Source organism: Rhipicephalus microplus, chromosome 5, assembly GCF_043290135.1.
Source record: "Rhipicephalus microplus isolate Deutch F79 chromosome 5, USDA_Rmic, whole genome shotgun sequence".
In the NCBI taxonomy this organism is placed as follows: Eukaryota; Metazoa; Arthropoda; class Arachnida; order Ixodida; family Ixodidae; genus Rhipicephalus; species Rhipicephalus microplus.
Window position 1 is genome coordinate 63,742,354 of NC_134704.1, and position 25,848 is coordinate 63,768,201.

The window sequence follows — 25,848 nt, forward strand, 5'->3', positions numbered from 1 at the left end:
CGCACAGCGCGCGAAAGGGTCGACATCGTCCTACATGTCACTGCGTGCGCTGGCGAAAAACGCTCCTGTGTGTGTGCGTTTATTTCGCGTGGCTTCTCAATCGGTAGAGTTTATTAGTCGGTGTTTAGTTTGAAATGTGCCTCCGCTCTGTGCCCCAGCAGTGTGTTCTGTCAGTGCTGATTATTGCGGAGGTTCACCATCCTCAAGACTGGACCTGTGGATTCATATTGTGGAGCACTCGAAGTGAAATAGTGAGTACCGCTCTCACGTTGTTCCGTTCAGCGCTTTAACTGCGTGAGCACGAGAATAACGCCTTCAAACAATTTTGTTTTCAACTAGTTGATGAGAAATCGTCATTTGTTTACTTAGCGAGAATATTTGTCCGAACTGTTTCACGGGGATGATGGCGAAGTGTAATTGTGGGCAAGTTTTTTGTTTGTTTGTTTAGATTGTTTGGAGTACAAAGCAGAGTGAGAAAGCGCCGCTGAGGTTCAGCGAAGAAATTGAACAGATTTTTGCGGTACCCTTTGTTGGCAGCCGTTTTTAACGGGGCCCGCTTGTGCTGCACACCGATTTTAGTTTACTAATTAATGCATGTGTGGGGACGGCGCCTGTTAGCTCTAAGCATCAACCGTATGTAAGACGCATATGCTTGGGCATGTCGGTAGTTCATTTACTTTCTTTTTTTTTTCTGATTGCACAAAAACACCGACAACGGAAAACAAGGGCGTGGTGTCCATGTCGTTCTTTTCGGCTCTTTTTCGTTTTGTGCGGTAACACTACCGTGATAACTCGGGTTGATGCATCGGGTGACAACACAGCATATTGTTTCGCGTTAGGTGCGGCTCCCGAAGTTTGCCTACTTGATAATACATTCCATTTCTTTAAATTTGTCTTCACCGGTATTTTCGTTCACCCGCAACGTAGCGTGACACTGCCGACAGCCGTGCCTATGTAGCGGATCCAGCACTGAAGCTGGACTTTTGTTTGAACAGACCTTTAGTCTGTGTGTGTGGTCGGATTGCCTACTTGAACAGCGCAAACGCTTGTTTGAACATAACTGCTAACGTTCGAGCACATTTTTTCAGATTTTTTCCATCATGTGTAACTTTCAAATCATTCTTGTTATTCAGAGTTTTATTGCCATTGCCTCGCTTTGTCGTTTAACTTCGCTAAGTACTTCAGATGTTAAAGGTATTTTCGCTATGTGAAGCGTATTATTAGTTTTTTTGTTGCACAAAAACACTTTAATGTTATACATACTACACGGTATCTAAGCATGTGTTACAGCGAAAATGTAAGACTGGGCAGCATATGTATCTGGGAACACAACACGCACAGCCACCGAACAGCCTACGCTGCATCGGGAAGGAGTCCTGCTTTCTCACCCTGACAGCATGATTGAAACAAATGGCCCTAAATTAGCAGTGTGCAATTGTCTTTGATTGAAGGTAACAGGGTCTTTTTATTCGACATTTCCCAGCCAATTTTGCGGCTATGCAAATGTGTTTGAAAAAAAAAACCGTGCTGATTTAATGCACTGAAAACAGTGACCTGCTTGAATATTTCGGAAAGAAAAACGTTTTTGGTCACGTGGTTGCCTTTCAGACTTTCCAGACTGTTGTTTGAGGGTTGTTTGTGAAAATTTTTTTTTACAAGTTCCGCACCTTTCTTTTATACCAATTTTAGTACATGTTAAGTAAAGGGGCTTATGTAAGGTGTTTGAAACTCAGCAGTATTAATAAAAATTTTCGGCCACATACTTCTGCAAGAATTTAGCCAAAGTGTGTTATGTTTGCATTTTCTCATTTCTATACTGCACTTTGTATGAATATCTGAGCTGTGACTACTTACTTCACGGAAAAGATATTTTGATGAAAAATTATTTTTAGAAATCTTAAGCTGTTAACCTCTACTAGAAAAGATCACTCATTTCACAGAATTGTCATTTTTGTCCGTATTGAGACGCAATTCGCACCATGTGGTGGTCCAATCAAAAATCCCCTTTTACCTAAATTGAAAGCAAATAAACAGTTCTTTGTATGTGACAAGTTTCATCATTACAATTTCTATTTCAAGGAATAAAATATTTTTTGAATTTTCCCATCAACGGCAATAAGGAACTTCGAGGCGTCGGCTGCTGTATATGACCAAATGACGAATGGGGAACTTGGAACTTCAAAAATCATCTAGGCGCAAAGCTTTTGAGGCCGTGGGTCATTCCGTCCTCTGTAGTCGTACTAGTATTATGTAGCCACTTGAGTTGCACAAAAGATAGCGTTAGTGGTTTTCACAGCATATACACGGACAAAATGATGATTCGTGGGGCGAATCGTTCGTCCGTACATTTGTGCTTTCGTCCGTTCGTCTGTGCATCCATCCGTCCGGGCTTCCCTGTGTCGGTCTGTCCGTGAGTCCGTCCGTCTTTCTGTTCGTCCATACTGGGGTCAGACTGTCTGTCCATCAGTTTGTGCGTCCGGACGGACGAACGCTACGCCCCACTCATCATCATTCACTCGTGGATATGCTGTGATCTTTTTCTCAAAACATAAATTGCTATTACAAAATTTGGCACATGAAAAGAACTGTTTACTTGCTTCGATTAAGGTACAAAGTCTATTTTAATTCAACCACCACATAGTGCAAGTTGCGTCTCATTATAGACAAAACAATTATTTTGTGAAATGTGCGACTTTTTCTCCTAGGGTTTGACAGCTTGAGAGGTCTAAATATTTTTTCCTCCAAATATACCTTATGTGGATTAAGCATTCAGTCCTCAGATATTCATTCAAAGTGCAGTATTGATATAGAAAAAGGCAGATATAACACACTTCGGCTAAATTATTTGAGGCGTATGTGGTCGAAAAATGGTAATATTATTACTGAGCTTCAAACACTTTACGCAAGCTCTTCACTTAACTTGTAGACCAAATTTGGCACGGAAGAATAGATACTTATGAAATAATTTTTTCACATACATACAGACGAGATTCCGTGAAGTTGAGAAGGCAGCTACGTGACCAATGAATTATTTGTCTGCGAAATATTCTGGCAGTTACCTTTTTTAATGCAGTAAAATCAGTGCGATTTTTTTAATACATTTGCAGTGGTGACCAAAATGGCTGGGACGTCTGATGTGAAATGACCCAATAGCCAATTCTTCTATTATATAATCGTGTTAATGTGAGCCAGTTCAAGAACACTAGTATCATTCGCATTTTAATACGTAACTGTACAGTACTTAATTTTACAAGTTAGCTGCACTGAATACCCTCTCAATGCGCACACCGTCATGTATGCTCAGTGGCATTGTGCTTTTGTGCAATACAGATAAAATATGTATATGTTGTTGCGCGTCGTACTGTATTCCTTTTATTAAACTAATCGAATGAGTACCATGGTAGATCTGCAGAAATACACATGCAGCTGTGTTGATGCATACTTAAGCATAGAACTTGACATTCACTTAGATTGGTCGTTGCATGTAGCTAATGGAACATTATCAACTTGGAGCAGCCTTTTTATTTGCCTGCGCGAGCAAGCTGAAAGGGTAAAGTTCATATCTACAGCATGAAAGGTATGATGATTCTGCCACAGCGCGCTTTTTATGGCGTTTATTAGTCAGCATACCTTTTCTAGCATTTCTCACTGCAGTGGAGCCCGATGCCACTGAATATGCTTGCTATGCACTCAATTTATACTTACACATACGAAAGCAGTTAGTTATGCATGGTGCACACTGTATGTTGCACTCTTTGTGAAATTTCAGTCATTGCTCCTTGTGTTTAGGTTTCCCGAATTGAATTTCCTGTACAGAAAGAACAGCTTCGCCCCGCTTCTCTCGATGCCACCAGTCATCTCAGCAGCTGAAGATGATTGTGCAAGCAGCAATGACGAGTGGTTTTGCAGTTAGAAGTATATCAACACTGACATTACATTAATACAACCCCAATTACACTACCTTGTTGAATGTTCTCTTTTTCAATGTCCAAACTTACACTGCTAGATGTAATAGGTTGTAAATGTGACTCCAGAAACTCGCTTACTCGTTCTACGTGTTTTTTTCTTCTATTGTATAGGTGCCAATTAAACGCCATATGTCTCTGTCGTTTGCCCGACTGCGCAAATGTTTTGAAAGTTGTGGAGATTTATTGTATTGAAACAATGAATTTTTAGTATAGAGAGAAAAAAACTTGGTCCCGTGACATATTCCAAAATTTTGCAGAATCCCATGAGAGTCCTGTTTGTCATATTTGCAGTTTTTCTATAATAAAGGCTGATGTTATCATATGGGCTTAATTGTTTTTTGCTTCGGGGTTATGTTCGGTTGGACCTTACGCTACAGGTTATTGCTTGCACTACTGTGGTGTGGTGGTGGTGTGTGTGTGTGTGTGTGTGTTTGTGTGCGTAAGCGCCTTCCGCGTCTTTGTCATTTACGGCCCAGTCTACGTACACATATATATACGCTGGTCTCATGCAGCTCATTCAAGACCATGGCACCTTATTTTATCAGCTGCATGCATGCAGGTATAAGTGCAGTGGATGACACCAGTATCTTCCTTCTTCCCTGTCAGCTGCAGAGAAGGTTCATATATGCTTCTCCCTGAGAAAAATTGAGGCTTGGACCAGTTGGTGATGCATATTTGATGGAATGAAGTGCTGTGAACGGCTTTCCTCAACACACAAATCTAAACGTCACCTCCTGTGTCTTTACTTTTGTTGCCCGTTAATTGCGCTTCATTTGATCAAGTATGCTCGTCTGTCACACGGTCCCGTTAATTAGGGAGGCGATCGCCGGGCTAATTCCAAGGGCCGAAGTATCGGCCCCTCCCGAACCGCACCACGAAAGCGTGGACAATTTAGAAGTGGTCCTTTTTGGCGCGCCAGAGGACGCCGCTTGTGGCCCAAAGAACAAGTTGATAGACAAAACAAAATTATATTCTCAGTAATGGCAGATCAAAAACAATACACAAGTATGCACACTCCACAATAGTTGAGTACAATATGTCACCAATCAAACAACGTACTACACAGTGCAATCAGCCACACTCGAAACAACGGACACAGACAACAATACGCACTACAATGCAGTCCCATGCATTGAACAACCAAGACACCTAAAGACTAAAGAGATAGAAAACCTATTCAGTCCAAAGTTCTTGGAACAAAAGTTTGGATGATACTCTTCCGAGAATCACTCACTCAAAGTCCAGAGTTATTGTCGTTCCGCTGCCCCCGAAGTTTCTCTTCCAGGAAACCTCGCGTCTTCACTTGGCTGCTCTCCAAGCTTCAAACGTCTTCGCCGGAAACACGTCGGCTTCACACTCGCAGCTGTTGCCACGCGTCTTCGCTCGATAGCGGTAGACACACACTCTTGCCTGTAGCCCGAGTCGTCACCCCTCGGGTGGAAATCCTCTTCTCCTCCTTTGTCACGGCATACAAAAGGCTTCGCCCACAAGGCGGTACACCCTACGCACTCTGGCGCATGCTTTCTTCTCCTGCTTTGTCGCTAAGGACAAAACCTTCACCGACAGACGCGGCGGGATACCCTACGCACTCTGGCGTTAACTTCCTTCTTCTCCTGATCTCTCATCTCGGCTGCTCGATTAAATACCTTCCGCGCGAGATTCCAGAAAGTTCTCATCATTTCTTCGGCGCGATGCGCAACGAAGGCTGGGGGAAAGGGCAAGACGATACGGGGGCCGTCCGTGACGGATGACTCAACCCGGCATCATCACGCCCCTTTCCATCGAGAAATTTCGAGGGCTTGCTCGGCCGCCGATGTGGGGTGAGGAGGTTCGTCGGCGAGCCTACGCTTCCGAGGGGAGAAGGACGCGCGCCCGAGGAGTCTTTGGATGCTTGTTTTCTTTTTTTATCGTTGTCCTCTCGGCGTCACTCCAGCGTTTCGTCACGAGAATTTGGCGTCGCGCCCGTTTTTGAGCGCTCGTTGTGTGACATCATCCATATAACTGCCATCGTTTCAAGGGGGTTTTCAGCGTACACCCCACTCGCATGAGTGTAGCTTCGTCCAACACCCATAGTTTAGGGGTGTTCATAAACACCTATTGAAGTAGGGTGTAACGTTTCTTTACACCCTACAGTTTCAGGGTGTTTTTAAACACCTTATTGTTTAGGGTGTTCCTAGACACACTAAAGGGGTGTTGCCCATGGGACAAAACAAATACACCCTTATGGGTGTAAAATTTTTTAGAGTGCACGTTTAGGTCCCCGATGAGTACGAAGAAGTTGTCCTTGTATTGAGTTTCGTAGCTGCATAGCCCGCGATGCCGCACCAGCAGGAGCGCCAGCAAGTGGACCCGAAGACTGCTCGAGCGCTGGGGGAGGAGCGAGCGCTGTTATCGCTGCGCCTCTAGCGGGCGTGCTTAATTGTTACTAGTGGTAACGCCAAAAAGACAAGCCACGTTAGCTGCTTCGCATCGAAAACAAAATTTTAAAAAGTCACACCTTCACCGCGAAAAATTAAGGCGAAGCAATGTACGCGATAGCAACAAATTGGAAGGTCACGCGCAGAATGGCAAGTAGATCGAAACGTGCTCCGTGTTTCTCATGCACAAATGGCGCACGAATCGTATACCCGCAGGTACCGATGAACGCGAATAAGCGTTTCAGTTGTTGCTTCGCTGTGCCCGAAAAGCGCGCCCTTTTCGTAAACGTAGACCGTGCAACGATTACAGTGACTTTTGTGCGCCCCGTAACAACAACACAATCGTTCTAGTGAAAGCCCAACGCCAGCCAAGACGTACGATCTTGTATATGTGGGGTTTAACGTCCCAAAACCACTATATGATTATGAGAGACGCCATAGTGGAGGGCTCCGGAAATTTAGACCACCTGGGGTTCTTTAACGTGCACCCAAATCTGAGCACACGGGCCTACAACATTTCCGCCTCCATCGGAAATGCAGCCGCCGCAGCCGGGATTCGAACCCGCGCCCTGCGGGTCAGCAGCCGAGTACCTTAGCCACTAGACCACCGCGGCGGGGCGACGTACGATCTTCCCCACCACGATATAAGGGCGCGCGAGAGAGCGTCCACTCCCCTTCTCTCCGTGGGCCAAAGTAAGCGTGGGAGAAAAGAGCGCGCGCCACCGCGTCGTGACGATGTGGCGACGCGCGCTCATTGCGCCATCTTGCTGATAATGCTGAAAACACGACAGTTCCTCCCGATATGCCTGTCTACAGCGGAAAGTGGTAGATATAAATAGCTTGCCGTTCGAACATCGAAGGAGGTGCTTCTCGGTGGCTCAGTAGTTAACGCCTCGCATTCACGGCTCAAAGGTCCCACGCTGGATTTTTCTTCTCGATTATTATATATATATATATATATATATATATATATATATATATATATATATATATATATATATATATATATATATATATATTGACGTGTGTGTACTGGTGGACCAAAACGACGATAAGGGGATTTGGCGGACACCAGGTAGTGGAGCTCTGGCTGATTGAAGATAAAGAAGGCGATCTTGCTGTTCGGCTGCTGAGAGTCGCTGTGTCAACGTTTATCTGCCTTTGGTTCGTGCTGTACCGCGACACTGGTGGAAGTGCTGGGACGCAACCCTACCTGATGCTCCATACTTCCACTGGGAGCCGTTCATCTAGCTCGGACACATTGTCACCCATTGCAACTCCCGTGCACCGGCTCAGTCGGCGGCTGATAGGCCTCGCTCCAGAGTTCACGCCTTCCACGGAACATCGCAAGTGCCGATTACCTCTCCAAATGGCCAACGCCAGTCCGCAACTGGCGCCCCAAGGCCCCCCGCCAACACAGCCTTCACAGGTAACCATCTTTCAACCGCTGGTTCCCTATCACTTCAGTGGCGGCGCCCATGAAGACGTGGACGACTGGCTTGAGCACTACGAGCGTGTCGCCAAGATTAATCTGTGGCCTGAACAAGAAAACATCTCACGCGCCTATTTCTACCTTGACGGTGGTGCGAAAATTTGGTATGAGAACAGAGAAGCCAGTCTGTTAACTTGGGGCGACTTCCGACAACAGCTTGTCGATACGTTCACCAATGTCGGTCGACGTGACCGTGCGCAGCAGCTGTTGGAGCTACGGGTTCAAAAACCCAATGAAAGCGTTACTATGTTCGCTGAAGATATGACTCGTCTTTTTCGTCGAGCTGACCCGAACATGAGTGAAGATAGGAAGTTGACCTACCTCATGCGCGGCGTTAAGGAGCAAATTTTCGCCGGGCTACTGCGCCACCCTCCAAGAACCGTAGTTGACTTCATCAAGGAGGCTACGGCTATCGAGCGGGCGCTCCATCAACGATGCAGGCAGTATCATCGAATGTCTAGCAGCATCCCAATCAATGCTGCCGCCATACCTGAGGATCAAAGCTCCCTGCGAGAGCTCATTAGGGAGACAGTTCGCGAAGAACTGCAAAAGTTCTGGAATCCAGTTGCTCAAACCCCCGTTGCGTTTATCGCTGAACTGGTACGTGACAAAATCCGCCACGCATTTTCTAACACTGGTCCTGGTGACGAGCACCGTCCCATGAGCTATGCCGATGCTCTGCGACGTTCATCATCTGGTACATCGCCGCCATATCACCCAGTGCCGACGGCCCCTAGGTCACCACGGTAAGAGCAGACCCTGAGCCGACCGCCAAAGCCAACCGACGTACCACCAAGCGTCCACAGCAGCACCATGGACATCGTCGCGAGAAGGGAGGCTCAGACGTCCACCCCTCCGAAGAACAGAAGCATGGCGCACAATCGATCGACGTCCACTATGCTTTAACTGCGGAGGTGCAGGTCATATTGCCCGTCATTGCTGGCACCGCAGTGATTCGTTCCGCCCTCTTCGAACATGGTCTGACGATCGACGTGCGAACGAAGAATACGTACCATGCCGGGAGGACGCCTCTTTCCATTGAGCCCGTTCTCACTTTTACGAATACCGTACTTCTGACGAGGAGGCAATACCTACCCGCCAGCCAGGTTTGGGACGTCAATCCCGCTCTCCTTCTCCTGCTCATTCACCTTCGTCACACCGACGTACCTCCGCGGACCTTAACGCTAGAAAGTCACCCAGCCCGCGACGGGGAAACAGAGGGCGGCGACCTCCGGGGGTAAGGTTGCAGGCCATGAAGATGACGACGAAAAGCCCCCATTACACGACGCTGTAAATCCGACAAGACGTGAGAGCGACGACATTGTGACCGCTGACCTGAGTGTTTTTTCTTGACGGCCAGAAAGTCAGCCTTAGTCGACACCGGTGCCGACTTTTCTATCATCAGTCAGGACCTCGCCATCTGCCTCAAGAAAGTGAAGACACCGTGGACAGGCCCTCAAATAAGGACGGCAGGTGGTCAGTTATTGATGCCCTCTGGAAGATGCACAGCGAGAATTGACATAAGAGGTTCTTCTTTCGTTGCGTCGTTCGTCGTTCTCGCCGCATGCTGCAAGGATCTAATTATTGGTATGGTCTTCTTACGAGAGTACGGCGCCGTCATCAATATCCCAGACAGTTTGATTACATTCCGCAACAGTTCGGGCGCACCTGATTGTACACAGGCGCGACCAAACTAATTGCGTCTAACTGATGACGATGTGGTTCTCCCTCCTCGGTCATGCACGCTTGTTTCTGTGGCAGCCGCTGTCCAGTTTGACGGCGAAGGAGGCTTCCATCATCTTCAGTATGGACCGCAAGCCGTCTTCTCTCTGTCGCCGAACAACATATACCTTCAGTTTCGCCTACAAGATAAGTCGTTCTTTGACCGTCGAGTATGCTAAATAGCGAGCCCTACGAACAGTTATTTCGTGTTCCTGGCTGAGTCACGTTAGTGAACGCAAATATAACGTTCTATCGTAACTTTGGCAGGCTTCCCGTCAGCTCTGTTCTTTGGTTTAAAAGACATATCTACGACTTGGGCGACAAACCTTACAACCCTGGATACCTTCGCGCTCACCATATCATCTACGTAGCCACGACTGCTGCAGGAAATGACCGAGAAAAGAAAGACTGCACGTTGCCCAACGCGTGGCCACCATCGACTTCTGAGTGGCAACAACCCGTCCACCTTTCTGCAATAAGTGACCGCTGCCACCCGAAGCTCGAAATCAACCCGTGGATAAAGAACAAAACTTCTAGCAATATATAGACAAGTTCGGCAATTCTTCACGTTGTGTTCCCGACGGCGAACTGGCAATGCACGCTGCAAGGACCTAGCAGCTAAACGGAGAAGCATACGCGAGCATCATGAAACTACAGTCGTCGATTTCTTGGTCTCGGCAAGCGGACAGTGTTCTCGTTGCTTATCAATAACGACGCGAATCTTACGTGCGTCCTTGTAGGTTGGTGCTTCATCTTTTTTCTCTTGTTTTTATACCAAGTGCTTTTGCCACTCTTGTTGGTGTTGGTGTCTAATCAACCATTTTCAATGTTCTTGCCTTGTGCCATTGGTATGCTGTGATTGTAGTGAGCGTGTTCACGTTTGCAAGCGTTATCGTGTAGGCAAAAGGATTAAACACGACTCAGATCCTGGCTGGAACTACATTTGTTTTGTGAATGTGTAGTGCAAGTATGCAATCCACCAAATTATGTGTCGAAGCAAACACAGGGACAGTGCGCAGATGTGAAATATTCGTAAACCTTTCCCCTGTAGAAAAACAAATGGCCGGCGAAATACATTTCAGTCTAATCGTCCCCCTAAATCAAAGCAGACGGCCCTCAATAATTGTCGCCCCCATCGAAAATGCGAACGGGATACAATCCCGCGACGTGTGGGTCATTAGTCGAGCGCCATAATTACTAGACCACCGTGGCTGATGATCGGGAAAGTGAAGCTTGTCATGTGTGCCTGACGTAACGAACTTTCCTCGTAGTTTTTTTTACCATTTTTCCTACGTCTCGTCGTGTGCGTTGTGCCTCGGCATTGCGCTCTTGCACCTCGGGACTTTACGGTTTGTCCCTGGCGTTTACCTTGAGGGCTCCTGAAGCCGAAGCAAGAGTCCCCACGTCGACGGCGAGCCCTTTCCTAGGCGAGTTCCCGGCGCCGATGCTCAAGCGCACGTCGATTGTTCCTCGGTGAAATGCTCCACACGCGGCGTTCAACGTCTGGTCGCGGGTACTGATCTGAGGCGAGGCAATCCGCCTGGAGCGCACGCAAGCCGCCTTTCTCTTCATTTCACTAGTCGCCTAAGACGCATCGAGTAGTTCCGCGTCATCACGCGCGTGCCGCTGCCTGCGCAGCGAAAATCGTACTGAACGGATCTTTCTACATACGCAGCTACTGTCCGCATACCCTGTGCTGATATGATCCACACCAGTCTTTGCGTGACGTAAACGCGGAAACTGGCTAAATCTAGCAAGCTTCGCGTGAAAATCGACGCATGAACTCTATAGGGAGTTGTCTGAGGCATCACTCAGCTCATCCTTCCTTAGAACGTTGTTCTCGGATAGTATTGGCATGTCGACTTCTTTTTCGTGATCATCTGGCATTACCCCGCGGCAGGCACATCCCGCTTCCATCGAAACGCGTGTTGTGCTTCGAACTGTCGCAAAGTGGGAATTTTTCTGTTCTGTACAACCATCGGTGTAGGTTTAAAATGATTTCATGTAGACGGCTTCATTTCCAATACTATGAAACTCGACAACCGTCATAAACAAGAACCAGCGCCCAAGCACTTTGTACAGATGGTTAGCAAGCGAAGCTGAAATGTGCTGTCATAGGCGGTTGCAGACGCCGAAGCCAAAGTACCACTCAAGACACCCTCGCTGAAAGCGGGCCCCGGCTAAAACGTTTCCGCCATTGCCACGTTCACACTACTCTACCCACAATGCCGTTTCCTCAGCTCGCCGTTGTCGCTTGCATTCGGCTCTGGGAGCTACTGTATTTTCGGCGCGCAGTTGCTGCTTGTGCTTCGCCACCCAGGCCTGTTCTTGTGCTCGGACTTCTGCATCTGCCCGGCGAACATGAAATCTCTTACGGATCAGCTGTAGGTCCTGTTTTGGGAAAGTTGTATGCTGTTCGGGCATTTGCATGTTGAACCTCTCTGCGACTCCGAACCCTTCCCGCTCCCGTGGGCCCATCGCGCCATGTTTGTTTACGGATCCCTCCTGGGCGCGCGCGGACAGGGCAGGGTTGACTTACCTCCTTTCTGCACCTTCTATTTTTCCCGTCTCTTCTGCATTCACTTCTCTCCCACTGGTGCTCATCCCCGTACATGACTGTTGAGTTGACCTCCGCTGAGACAGTCGCGGTGCTGGGGTTAAACGCCAACTCCGACAATTTTTCGGGGTCAATGAATGTCAATGAAATTAGTTGGGTACGTTCCTTTGCACATTTCCGTCATTAGTACCAAATTACAGGCTTGAGACATGCTCTGATTGTTTGCAAGTGAATTTTAAAAATTGACACGAAAAGCTCACCATGCTTGCCAGAATTATTGGCAACACTGTGTGATCATGTTAGGCATGTCAACTGAAGTGGTGCAGCCGATGGCAGTGGTACTTTGACTGCTGCAGCATTTATTATGCTGGCCACAGTCAATTATGCTCGTCACACAGTCATGTTATGGCATACCAAATTTTGTATCGATACGATAAATGGAACTACCAGGAGAGCCAAAAGTCGTAGATAGATAGATAGATAGATAGATAGATAGATAGATAGATAGATAGATAGATAGATAGATAGATAGATAGATAGATAGATAGATAGATAGATAGATAGTCCGTAAAATGATACGCACACATACGCATCTGCCCACTTTGCTGACGCTGTGATTGATGACAATGGTCTATTGTCTGAGCACATTGTAATGAAATTACCATTAATGCACTCACTATTACTGGAACAACGGGGCGGGCCAGCACACATCTGTTAACAGGCGAGTGTTGAAAGATACTTATATATTGCATTTTTCCTTAAACACAGGCTACTAGCATTTCGGCTCACGCATACGATATCATACACTTTGAGATGAAGTTGTGTATATATAGTTTACGGACGCAGTTTACAGTTGAAGTTTACGCTATTGCCTTGCCTGTTGTCTGGACTTCTTGATTTTGTTTTCGGAAAAACTAAGATTTCCTAAATATATTAGAGTGAAATCTGGTATGTTCCATCATAAGATGCAAATCACTGACATCACCTCGCTCGTGGAATGTTCGACTTGCGAGTAAAACCTTGCGAAGGGTGTAGAGGAGAGTGAAGCGCAGGTGGGGGGGGGGGGGCGTCGCTGGGGCAGAATTCGAGAACATTCGAAGGGAGTAGTTGCTCGTGTGCTATGTTGACAGACACAAGCAGATAGCCCCCCCCCCCCTATTTTTTTTGTAGGCGCTGTGCTCTCGGCGCTTCGATTTGAAGCAACAGAACAAAAAATTACGTCGACCCTGTAGCGGCCGTATCTCCTTATGCCAGCGTTTCGTATACACTTGCACGACACCGGGTCCTAAAAAAGATGCTAGTTTTCCTTGTTAACTCCAATGTGTTCATTGTTCCGCTTTTGTGTCGAAACTGTCGCTTTTGTTACTACACTTATTCCTGTAATTATAACAAATACAGAATAACATCGTGGTATTACATTTAGCTTTAACACGTGGAAAAACTTGATTCTTCTTCATGCACGGCTGCGTTTATGAAAGCGATGGATTGATATGTGGAATTTAACGTCCCAAAACCACATGATTATAAGAGACGCCGTAGTGGAGGGCTTTGGTGAAATTTCCGAAGCCCTCCACTATGGCGTTTCTTATAAGGGGTCCAAGAAAGGGGTCCAAGAACGGCGTCTCTTATAAGGGGTCCAAGAAAGGGGTCCAAGACCCGTATCCACCGGGTACGGTTCTTGGACCCCTTTTGTTTTTAATTTTTATCAATGATATTGTGAATGAAATTCCTGTAAAAATCAAGTTGTATGCAGATGATTGTGTCATATATTCTGAAATATCCAATGTAACCGATCAAATCATTCTGAATAGTGCTTTTTATAACATTGTGAATTGGTGTGATTTATGGCAGATGTCAATTAACTTCGATAAAACAGTATTTATACGAATAACCCACAAGAAAAAAACCCTACTATTTAATTATTCTACCGCAAGTTTCACCCTTTCTGAGGTAACTAACATTAAGTTTCTTGGCCTTTGGATTACCAATGACCTTAGCTGGACGAAACATATTGACTCCGTAATTACAAACGCTAACCGAAAACTATTCTTCCTTCGAAGAGCTCTAAAACATTCTAATTCCGCGGTGCGTACTCTAGCGTACAGGACTATCATTCGCCCAGTGTTAGAATATGGAGTGATTGTTTGGGACCCCTTCACTAAAGCTAACATAACTAAATTGGAAAACGTGCAGAAAAAGGCAGTCCGCTTTATCTTTAATAGCTTTGGACGCACCTCTATAACTGAACTCCTACATCGTGCCAATGAGCCTTCAGTTACCGAAAGAAATCGTTTAATACGACTACAATTTCTTTACCAAATAATTAAAGGGCATTACAATCTTGATGTTTCCAATATCATTTCCTTTTCTTCTGGGTACGCCACCCGCCAAAGGCATCAACTTACAATAACCCCTTTCCGGTCTCGAAATAACTGCTTCAAATATTCCTTTTTTCTTCGTACAGTAACTCAGTGGAATGGACTAACTAATAACCAAGTGATGGAGCCGTCCTTAAAGTTGTTTGCAGCAAATTTGACTTGATTGTTCACATCATGCCGTTCTATTTTTGTTTGTTTGTTTGGTTTATGCATTCTTGAGTGCCAACATTGTGAAAATTATATCTGTATCCACCCTGCTAAAATCTCTCTAATAGGGATTGCAGTATGAATAAATAAAAAATAAATAATACTGTTTCGCGTGTAAGGCATGAGCTTCGACCTTTCATTGGGAATACAATATACTATAAGCTACGTCCCCAAATTTCTCCCTACAAAGGTATTTTGGACCGTTACCTGTTTGGCTACTCCATTTCCTACATGTTAACGCTGTTTTCACGCTAAACTATGTATTTTGTGACGCAGGCGATGGGTGACGACTTCGACGGACAAGCGCAGATCACGGATGACTCCGGCACAAAAGCGAAGGTGATGAACGTGTCGAACGGGTTAACGCAAGTAAATAGAGACTTTGCGGCAAAAGTACAAATGCAGGAAGATTCAGACAGACAAGAGAAGGGGATGAAAGACTCTGCCAGGCAAGCTGAATACCCGGAAGACACCGTCGGACAAACAGTTTCTTCGGCGGATCGCAGTTCGTTCTCTGGAGTTGGCGAACCTTTCCCGTATTGGCGCCACATTCCTCCACCAACAATGTGCTTCCCACAAAGACTAGTGCCTTATGGCTACTACGGCTGCCTATCATCCTCAACTCGGCCCCCACCACCACCACCACCACTACATGGCGTTTTCCCAACGCTATGGAATGGGACCCATCACGGTTATTGGCCAGTGCATACTTCGCAAGTCGTCGTAGGAGTTCCGCCTCCCCCTCCCCCGGTGGTAGACCCACCCCGCGTGGTAGACAGTTCACCGAAGCCCAGCGTTAGCTCACGTACCATCGAGAGTCACGACGCCACGCCGATGGACATCTCACCTAGTGCAAGTCCGTTAACAGACTCGACGATTGCACCGGCAGAGCGTGAGTCGGTAACATCGACCGAGACTGCTACGAGTACAACGGGCGAAACCGCTGAAGTCAGCAGTACTCATTCAGTGAAAACTGTTTGCCTCGACAACGGCATGCTGATGCCCCGTGCCCTGAAGCCGGTTAAGTATCTGCACGCCGGCGATCCGCGCACAGCTGTGTCGTCCGTGCTGTCGCTGCTCAAAAGGTGCAGGTCTTGCGCTAAGAAAAAGGCGCGAGCCAAACGTAAAGGCGTTGCTTACATTGAGGAAGAGTGCCCATGCACTCAAAGAATAATCGCACCCAGAAGAGACAAGTGTGAAGAGAATGCAAGTGCCACGAAAACAAAAACAAGCCTCGAAGAACTTGTACTAGAAAGCAAAAGTTTAATGTCAACAGTATTGCGTCAACCACACGAGGTAAGCTTCGTCGATGAGCCTATGGGCAGCAGTGAACCTCGCGAACCCAGCCTTGCATCTACAAAGTTGACAAGTGCCGACGATTGCGCTTCGGTATCTGCTGCCAATCTTACTAAGGAGTCTCTGGGCACTTTCAACGCAGAGAAAAAGTTTGGGTCCGGTGAATCGGAAACGTACTCGATCCCGGTTATCGAGGGTCGAAGACCAACACAGGATTCCTGGCACCGTCAGAGAAGAGAATCGCGTTACTCTAACATTGTCATCGACAGTGGGCCTAACAGTGGCGAAGCGTTTCCAAACTATTTGCAGAACGACACTCCAGTAGAGTACCTGGTGAACCGTTTTATCGAGGAAATCCGAGCTGCCAGTGAACAAAAGCTTTGTGCTGGCGATTCTCGACCGAAGGTGAAAATATCGGGTGAGTACGTGGCAGGTGCGACGGTTGAGGATTGTTATATGACTGAGATAGAAATTGCGATGGACCCTTTCTTCGGCGCCAGTGTAGAACGTTCAGAAGGACCACTCGTCCTTCAGTCTGAACTTGAGAAAGAGGATGAAGGTTGGTTGTGGACCTTCGAGTGACGCGCGGTGCGGCGCCATGTTGTGTCATATAATACTTTTGGGTCGTGTGTTTCACTGCCAAACCACCTAACTTTTTTATTGACAATGCTCCCTTGTTTTGTGCACATCTAGTGGTCGCGGTAGTGCCGTGGTGGTGCTAACCGCCGTGTCATGGTCCACATGAATAGAGTGCCAGACACCTTCACTTTAGCATGCATGTCTGTTAACACCTCCCATTTTATGTGTTCTGGAATGTTGTCATGACTTTTTTTGACGCTTCACACTGTACTTGTTTTCGAGGTGGGATCCTGGTCACAAATATTTGTTCCGTTTTTGACAGGCAGTATATCTGCATTGATGTTACAGAGAGAGAGAGACAGAGAGAGAGAATTTATTAGAAGGCAGAGAGGTCAAGTCAGCCTGAGCTAGTTCGCTCTAGCCTTACAGATATACTACAGTAATCATGGTGCTTTAGTGTTCAAATTGATTTTGCTGCGTGAACTGCAAAAATGAGTTGGCGCCAGGTGTCACACCACGTGAATTGCGTTAGGACTGCGTGGTTGAAAGCTGTCTATTCAGTGCGTGGTAACAGGCGATAATTTATCATCAGCAAAGTCAACGGTCTGAAGGGTGTTACTATTTATGTTAGTCAGAGTACTCCAATGATATCTAATTGAAGAACTCTGACGTATGTGCACACAATTATAATTCCTTACAGACTCGTAGTCGGCATTTATACTACTAAAAATAATGATTGCATGGCTTTGTGGGTACATAGTTACATTACTTATAGTAGTAGCACTAACAGAACTTACAGCGGCATTTTAGAACGCCACTGCTCCGATTTGCACTGCGATTAAACTGCGTGTCCCGCGCCGGCCTGGATGTGCCTTCAAAACAGTATCTTCTGGTTGCAAAGCGAGGGTGAAATCGCGGCTATTCTTAATGAATTCCAAAGTGACTGCTTTCTATAACTGTGCCACTGAGTTATGCACTGGAACATACGAATGAAATGAGATACAAGATTTGTACAAAAAAAAAAGCCCTGGCATGGTAGAAATCACACCGGCAATACTATGCTACTCATTTACACAATGTTTGAAGTGGTAGCTCGCGCTAGTACTACAACTGCAACATATCAAGGAAGCAAGTACAGGAAGCGTTACTCGTCTCTCAAATCTCTGAAACCTTTGATGGAAGGGTGCGAAATGGCTAGAGCATGGTAATCCAGTTTCAATTGAGCTAGTTCATCGCATACCGCCTTTTTGTTCTAAAACAAGTGAAACGCTTTGTCATATCAAAATTATAGGGCTCCAATTCGGTTCGATTGAAAACTTGAATGCTTTTGAGAAGTCTGCAAGCCGATTTTAAAGTGTTGCTGAGTGAAACAAGCGAAACGCTTTGTCATTTCAGAATTATAGGGCTCCAATTTGGTTCGATTGAAAACTTGAATGCTTTTGAGAAGTCTTCAAGCCAATTTTAACGTGTTGCCGAGTTATATTGTCACTTTCTTGGAAACGTTCTTTGGGGATACTTCTTTAGGTGGACGTTCAAAATTATATAAATTTTGCTACCCGTGTTGAAAACTTGCACAGGTTGCACTGTGTTAAACCAATGATGCCAAGTGTTAGCTCGGTTTGCTGCACTTGGCTAAAAGACAGCCGATTTTTTGAGCAGCAATCGTCGTACCTACGGTTGTACCACAACACACGCTGCTCATTGCCGTCGGAGCGAACGCGCGGTCGACTTTGTAGGGAGCACCATGGTAAGGAGACTGGTAAGTGTTTCTTGAGGGGAAAAAAAGGTGACTATCTGTTTGCCTAATCGGTGACACGGCGCAGTGCCTTGTAGGAGTGGGAGAAGGGGATGAGAGGGATGGCAGAAAGGTATAATTAAGACGGACCACTGGCTGCACACGAACGAAGAAAGAGGAGAGAAGAAATAGGAATAATGGGGGACACGTACGGTTGAAGGAATCCGTGGATGACGCACAGATCGGCGAGATCTACACCGCGTCCGGGGATTGCGGATCGCGAGCCGATCAGCGAGAGCTGCGCTGGCGAAGGAGATCGCGGATGACGAAGCCGTTCGGCACGGAATCCGCCAAGCACAGAGTTAATATGCCGATGTCACCAAGCGAGTTTAAGAAGAAATGATCAGCCGCCTAGAACTTGGTAGAGTGTTCCGATGTCCTCGCCCTTGGAACACCGAAACACTATAGCACTTCGGTTTGTATACCTGTACGAGTAGATATATATGTCACTCTCAAATGCTCTTGCTATCTATAAGGTACCGAATGTGGCCAGCCTAACTGGTCTTTTCACTGACAGCACTGCGACTCTTACTTTTTACTTTTTCATCGACTCTTACTTTTTACTTTCTCACTATTTAACTTTTTCATCATTACTTGACCGCATTGTAGCAAAGGAACCGTAATAACAACAATAAGAGAATATAATGAGAAAGCCACTGCCCACAATCCTACGTAGTCGCGACGGTAATTGCTGATAACTACAGGTTGGAGACGTAGACGTCCATGTATAATTGGCAGCTACACAGTATATCTGTACAACTGCACATGTGTATACGTCATACGGGAGTGCAATTCAAGCCGAGTCGCTCCCTGGATTTCGTGCCGACCGGTTGTGCGCCCGCGCGCTCGCGACCTTCGGCGTCATCGTAGCTCTGGCCGACTGGGCTGGCCCTACGTCACCTCCTGTCGCCGGCTGTCTTCGGTGACAGCGCAGCTCTGACCTACTGGACCTGCTCTACGCCATCTACAGACGCCGACAACATCTCTCGCAAGTGTACCCCGTCCTCGGACTCCAGTGACCGTTCTTCCATCTTTCCTGTCTCTCCTATCCCCTCAGTTTGTTGTTGCTTCTTCTTCCTCTTTCCTATACCTTTACCTCTACCCTTTTATCCCTCCTTACCCCCATCCCTTTGTGAGCTCTGTGGCGGTGTCGCTCACTGAAGCAGACAATAACGGGGCTCACTTTTCTCTTCCTTTCTCTTAAGAACCACTCCGCAATTCAAGCCTCGGTGGCGTCGTAAAATTCCCAGTGTCGCCGCAAGGGTGATCAGCAATGGCTACGGCAATACATTGGAATGTCACACGACGAAGGAGACGCAGCTCAAAACTTTAGACCCACCACTAAAGCTCAAGGGACGCACAAGAGAACACACTACGAGTGCAAACCTAGCACTAAGCTCGACACTTGCAGCGGGCTACTCAAACACACAGAAGGACGTTCGAAAAGAATGCGAGGGTGGACTAACTCAAGGTAACAACTACACTATAAACTCATAATGAAATAAATGGAAGCTTCCATTTATTTCATTATGAATTTGTACCAGTTAGCCCGCCTGTCAATCCTTCTGTAAACTATAAACAATTGTTGCTTTGAGTTTTAGGGGTCATGGATATATTTTTTTTTCAACTGCTGCACGTGGAGTGACTCCTCCGAGTATCCTACCGCGTGGTGGCGCTCGATACATTGTGTTGTTGATAATGTTCTGTAAAGGGCTTCACCCTATAGTTCAGGATGATGGCGCAGAGTTTTTCGAAACACTGGGGTTTAGGGGCAGGGAGGGCAAAATGGACCTTAAGCGGGTAGAATTAACTAGAAGGAGGTTATCTGATTGGTGGCTAAAGTCAAGGCACGAGTGAAAATTAAACCCTTGACTGCAAAGCACGAGTCCTCAACCTCACTATTTAAAGGGAAAAAATGAATCTAGTTTTTAGTTCAAGTATTACGGCTTGGTGGCGTTAGCCACCGACAGATCTAAAGGGTACAGCCATATCGATCCATCCATCCATCTGGTTATAGGGTGATATGGCTTTTACCTTATGTACGGTCCAACATCGGGAGTGGTTTCAGAAAGGGCTGGATTCGCGGGCGTCTGAAGGGCAGTTTTCAAACTGAAAAAAACTCTAGGATAATCGCTGGTGACAGAGAACACGCTAAAGCCCCCAAGGTTTGCGTATCACCCACGGTAAATGGTGCGTACATAAATAGCTTGCCTTGAGTATGCTCTCGATCTGGTAACCTATGCAAAGGTGCACATTTGCAAATGTTTGTGTACTTATAACTTAAAAGTTAACATCAACGTAACCTTTACGTTCGTAGCCTTTCAAACAGTTACATAGAAAAAGGTTACTTTTTGTTATATAGGTTACACACCTCCCTTTATGAATGTAACCATTGTAAAGGCGTGCAGCAATTAGACAGGCATGTGTTATATTTAAAATGTCCTCTACTAGAATGTACTTCGTGCCTTATCAAGGACACAGTCTTTATCTTCTGGTCAACTTCCCACTGACTGGAAGATAGCAAAGGTTATTCCGATATTCAAGGATGGTAACAAACACACACCCGGTAACTACCGCCCCATTTCGCTAACATGCATCTGCTGCAAGCTGCTTAAACACATCATCACCTCTCATATATACAGACATCTTGAGTCAAATAACTTCTTTCTAAATCAGCATGGTTTACGGAAAGCGTTATCTTGTGATACTCAGCTATTAGAATTTACGTCTGATTTACATAACGGCATGAATAGTAATAAAATTGTTGACTGCATTTTTTTAGACTATGCGAAAGCATTTAACAGAGTTGCCCATTGTCGCCTAATAGCTAAGCTGTCTGCACCTAAACTCGACTCATCAACATTATCTTGGCTTAGAAATTTTTTGTAAAATCGGCAGCAGTTTACATTTGTCAATAACTTCAGCTCGTCTACTTCATTTGTTTCATCAGGTGTGCCCCAGGGCAGTGTATTAGGCCCTCTTCTTTTTCTGACTTATATTAATGATTTGCCTTGTAACATTTCTTCCTCAATTCGTCTTTTCGCGGATGACTGCGTAGTGTACAGAACTATTAACTCTGAAGAATACCACGTACATTTATAAAAGGACCTCGACTTAATAAATCAGTGGTGTGACCGTTGGCAAATGACGCTTAACACATCTAAGTGCTGCGTACTTTCTTTAACCCGTAAGAAATCGGTTTTTAACTTTTCTTACTCTATCTGTTCAGCTGTAATTCCCCGTTCATCTACATACAAATACCTTGGTGTCCATCTTTGTACTAATCTTGCCTGGCGTACTCACATCGACAAGATATGCGCGGAAGCAAACAGAACTCTGGGATTCTTGCGCCGGAATCTGCATCATTCCCCATCTACCATTCGGCAGCAGGCCCACCAAACGTTTGTACGTCCTCAGCTGGAATACGCTTCATCTATCTGGTTTTCGCATGAACAATACCTAATAGATAAAGTGGAATCCATCCAAAATTGTGCAGCCCGCTTCATCACTTCAATGTATAACCGCCACTCCAGCATCACCCAAATCAAACGCGATATTGCCCTTATTAACTTGAATTCCCACCGCTCTGTCACCCGTCTATGCCTCCTCCATAAGTACTACTACAACTCGTGGACCAGTCGTCTATCGCTTGACATTCCTTCGCGTACATCTAGTCGACTTCATAATCATCTCAGTTTCAGACGCATCTTCGGCAACACACAGTCATTCAATAATTCTGCATTGCCACGCGCCATCGCAGTTTGGAATAGCCTTCCGGATGAAATTGTTTCTTTGAGAGATCCGGCCAAATTTCGTGAGCTACTGCAAATTTATATGTTCTCTTGATTTTGTATAATGATGCTTTATTTTTTTTTCATTTTGTATTTTGCTGCATTTGCTTATAGTGTTTGTTCTTCTCCCTTCCATTGTACAATTTTCTTTGTTTTCTTCAATATATTTCTTTTTATGCTTTATGTATTGTGATTTTTCTGTGACCCCCCCTACTCAATGCTCCTCTGGGGCCTGTAGGGTGACATGTAAAAAAAATGAATAATAATAAAGGCAACTCTCCCACGCTGTAATATGACTTGTACAAAAACAATATCCACCCAGGCAAACGGCGTACAACTCCCCAAAGGGAACCCTAAGGAGCATGCGAAGCAGCAACGAGGCGATGTTTTGTGAATCATTTACATTATTTTATTATAATTGACAGACAATTCAGTCTTCAATTATAATTTTAACTTCTGCAGAACGTTTACCCTTGAGTATAACGGCCTTGTGGTCCGTAAAAAACACCTTTAATTGCTCTTGATTCAGCGGTTGTAGCTTGAAGTTTGAGAATGCAATGTCAAAGCACGTTTCCCTGGTGGTGGTAGGATAATTGAAATTGTACGAAATGCACCGGAAAGCGTACGGGAGACCATGTGTTGAAATAGCCAGTCGTCCTTCATGATGTTCACGTTTAGGTCTTCGATGAGTACGAAAGGGTTGTCTTTGTATTGAGTTTCGTGGCTGCATAGTCCACGATACCACAACAGCACGAGCGCCAGCTAGCGGACCCGAAAACGGCTCGTGCGCGCAGCACTGAGGGAAAGAGAGAGCGCTGTTATCGCTGCGCCTCTAGTGGGCGCGCTCGATACTAGCGGTAACGCCAAAGGGACAAGTTACGTTAGCTGCTTCCCATCTAAAACACAATTAATAAAAGTCACAGCTTGCTGAAGAAAATTAAGACGAAGCAATGAACGCGATAGCAACAAATCGGAAGGTCACGCGCAGAATGGCAAGCAAATCTAAAGGTGCCCCGCGTTTTTCACGCACAAATGACGCACATAACCTACTCACAGGTTAATATGAACGCGAATAAGCGTCTCAGTTGTTGTTCGCTGTGGCTGAAAAGCGCACCCGTTTCGTAAACGGAGACCATGCAACCATTACAGCGACCCTTGTGCGCCCCGTAACTACAGCACAATTGTTCCAGTAAAAGCCCAAAGCCAGCCAAGACGTACGATCCTCGCCACCGCGAGATAAGGGCGCATGAGAGAGCGCCCACTCTCCTCTCCGTGGGCTAAAGTACGCATGGGAGAAGAGAGTGCGCGCCACCGCGTTGTGATGATGTAGCGACGCGCGCTCATTGCGCCATCTTGCTGATAACGCTAAAACACGATAGTTCCCCCCGATATGTCTGTCAACAGCGGAAAGTGGTAGATATAAATAGCTTGCCGTTTGAACGTCGAAGGAGGTGCTTCTCGGTGGCTCTCATTCTGCTTCTGGTCACCGACGCGTGCGGACGCAGGATGGCAGGCTCCTCAAGAGCTGTTACAGCGGCCGACGCTGGCCGCGGTTTCTCGTGCACATCGCTTCCCAAGGACTACCGTTTAATTCTGCCACCACTGCCCACAGGAGAAGGACTCAGACGCACGTTGGTTCTGCACTGCGACATCGCAGCGCGTCCGTACGGGATTAATGACTTCCGAAAGCCGCTCAAGGAACTAGGCATCATTCAAGAGGTAAGCGGCATAGGAGCGTATCAGATGTCGCACGTCTGATACGGCATGGCACTGGTGGTCGTGCCAGGAAGAGCACCGCTGTGCCTGCGTTGCTGGAACACGGGACACATTTGTCGCGACTGCAGGGTGCCCAGGTGCGCTGGTTGTCGCGCTTTTGGGCATGAGCAGGCGGACTGTACTCGTTCCTATGCCAGTGCAGCAAGTCGAGCAACAAATGCCGACCACAGTGAATTGCTCATGGATGAAGAGGAAGCAGAGAGGGCCGCGGCGTCGAAGGCAGGAGAGGAGGCGTCTCATGCAGTGGCGACCAGCGAGGAAAAGACGGAGACACCTAAGCAAGACACAGATGAAAATACGGTTGTGGGCACTCCAACGCAACGGCGTTCGACTCAAACGGAAACCCAGCACAAGGCTGAACCAGTCATCGGGTCCGACGCTACTTCGGACATGGATACAGTTGAAGCTACGCCAGTAAAGCGACGCCTGAATGAGGGAGACGCGGCGTCCCAGCAGCGTCTGACCCAGGAAGATCAAGGGCAGTGGCGAGTGGCTGGCTCCAAAAAGTCTCGGGGTGCTGGCCGCCTGCGTTCGTCGTCGCTTTCACGCGGCGGCGACGGGACGACGCCTTGAGCGTCGGCCGGACAGTGGTTTAGGTGTTGGTAAGGTAAGCGTCTTTCGCTCGGCTTTCTCTCATCACGATGGCGACGATTAGATTGGCGACGCTAAATGTACGTGGGCTTTCTGCCAAACGGCGGCAAAACCAGCTTTACCGCCTGATTATAGAACAAGATCTGGACATCGTCGCTGTACAGGAAACTAAAGTAGAGAGTGAAGAGCACGCTGAGCGAATGGTGCAGCCTTTCACGAGAGTGTTTGATGTGTGCGTTTGTCATGCGGTGGGTACATCTGCAGGTTGCCTCTTGTTAATTCGGCAGAGCCTTAATGCGAAAGTGGAGTCTGTAACTACCTGCGAGGCGGGTCGTTTTATTATATGTGATTTATCCCTACCAAGAGAAAAATGGAGAGTAATCTGTGTGTACGCACCCACTGTGATTCAAGATCGAAAGGAGTTTTTTGAAAAACTTGATGTGTATTTGAAATGTGAACGCAAACTAATTTTGGCTGGGGATTTCAACTGCGTTTGTTCGAGTATAGATAAATCAAGTTCCAGGCCATACAGAGATTTAAGCACTGCCGTTCTAATCAATATGGTGGCGAAAGCTCAGCTAGAAGACGTGGGTGAATGTCTTTGCAGTGGAAAAGGGGTTATGTTTACCCACTTTCAGCGTTCAAGCCATGCTAGACTTGACAGAGTATATGTGTCTTCCGAAATCATTCCTTCGTGCCATGATTACAGAGTTACACCTGTTACGTTTAGTGATCATTGTTTGGTTTCATTCTCAATGGGTAAACATAAAAGGAATAACAAACATTTCTCTTGGGACCTCTGGAAATTGAATGTAAAGCTACTAAAGGATGAAGAGTTTAATCGGATTTTTCTAGAGGGCATAGAAGACTTAGCAAATAGAACACTTGAATCCTGGGGACATAAGTGGGAAATATTTAAACAGACCATTAAACTGAAAGCACTTGAGAGAGCCAGTATCCTGAGACATACTGAAAAAGAACTTGAAGTGCGTTTGCGTGAAAACTTGCAACAGTTAGTAGCGGATGAATGTACCCAGGCCGGAACATTTTCAGAGGAGATAAACATAACTAAACAGAAGCTAGAGTTGATAGACCAAGAACGTTATCGTGGAGCATTGATTCGAGCTCGAGCAGAAAACTTGGTAGCGGGAGAAATGCCAACAAAACGAGCTCTTGGAGCTGAGAAGAGACATGCCTGTAAGAATGAAATAAGAGAAATAGAATATAAAGGAACAAGGTGCCATACGAAAGAAGCAATAGCCGGTGCTTTTTTCGAATA

At 46.4% G+C, this 25,848-nt stretch overlaps 1 protein-coding gene across 1 annotated transcript; it reads left to right on the plus strand.

The window, feature by feature from the left end:
* Positions 1-18,190, plus strand: LOC142817808 (uncharacterized). Its single transcript, XM_075895608.1, has 2 exons — positions 1-251; positions 15,018-18,190. The coding sequence occupies exons 1-2, from the start codon at positions 135-137 to the stop codon at positions 16,617-16,619; spliced, it is 1,719 nt and encodes a 572-aa protein (XP_075751723.1). The 5' UTR covers positions 1-134; the 3' UTR covers positions 16,620-18,190.
* Positions 18,191-25,848: the final 7,658 nt, after the last annotated feature.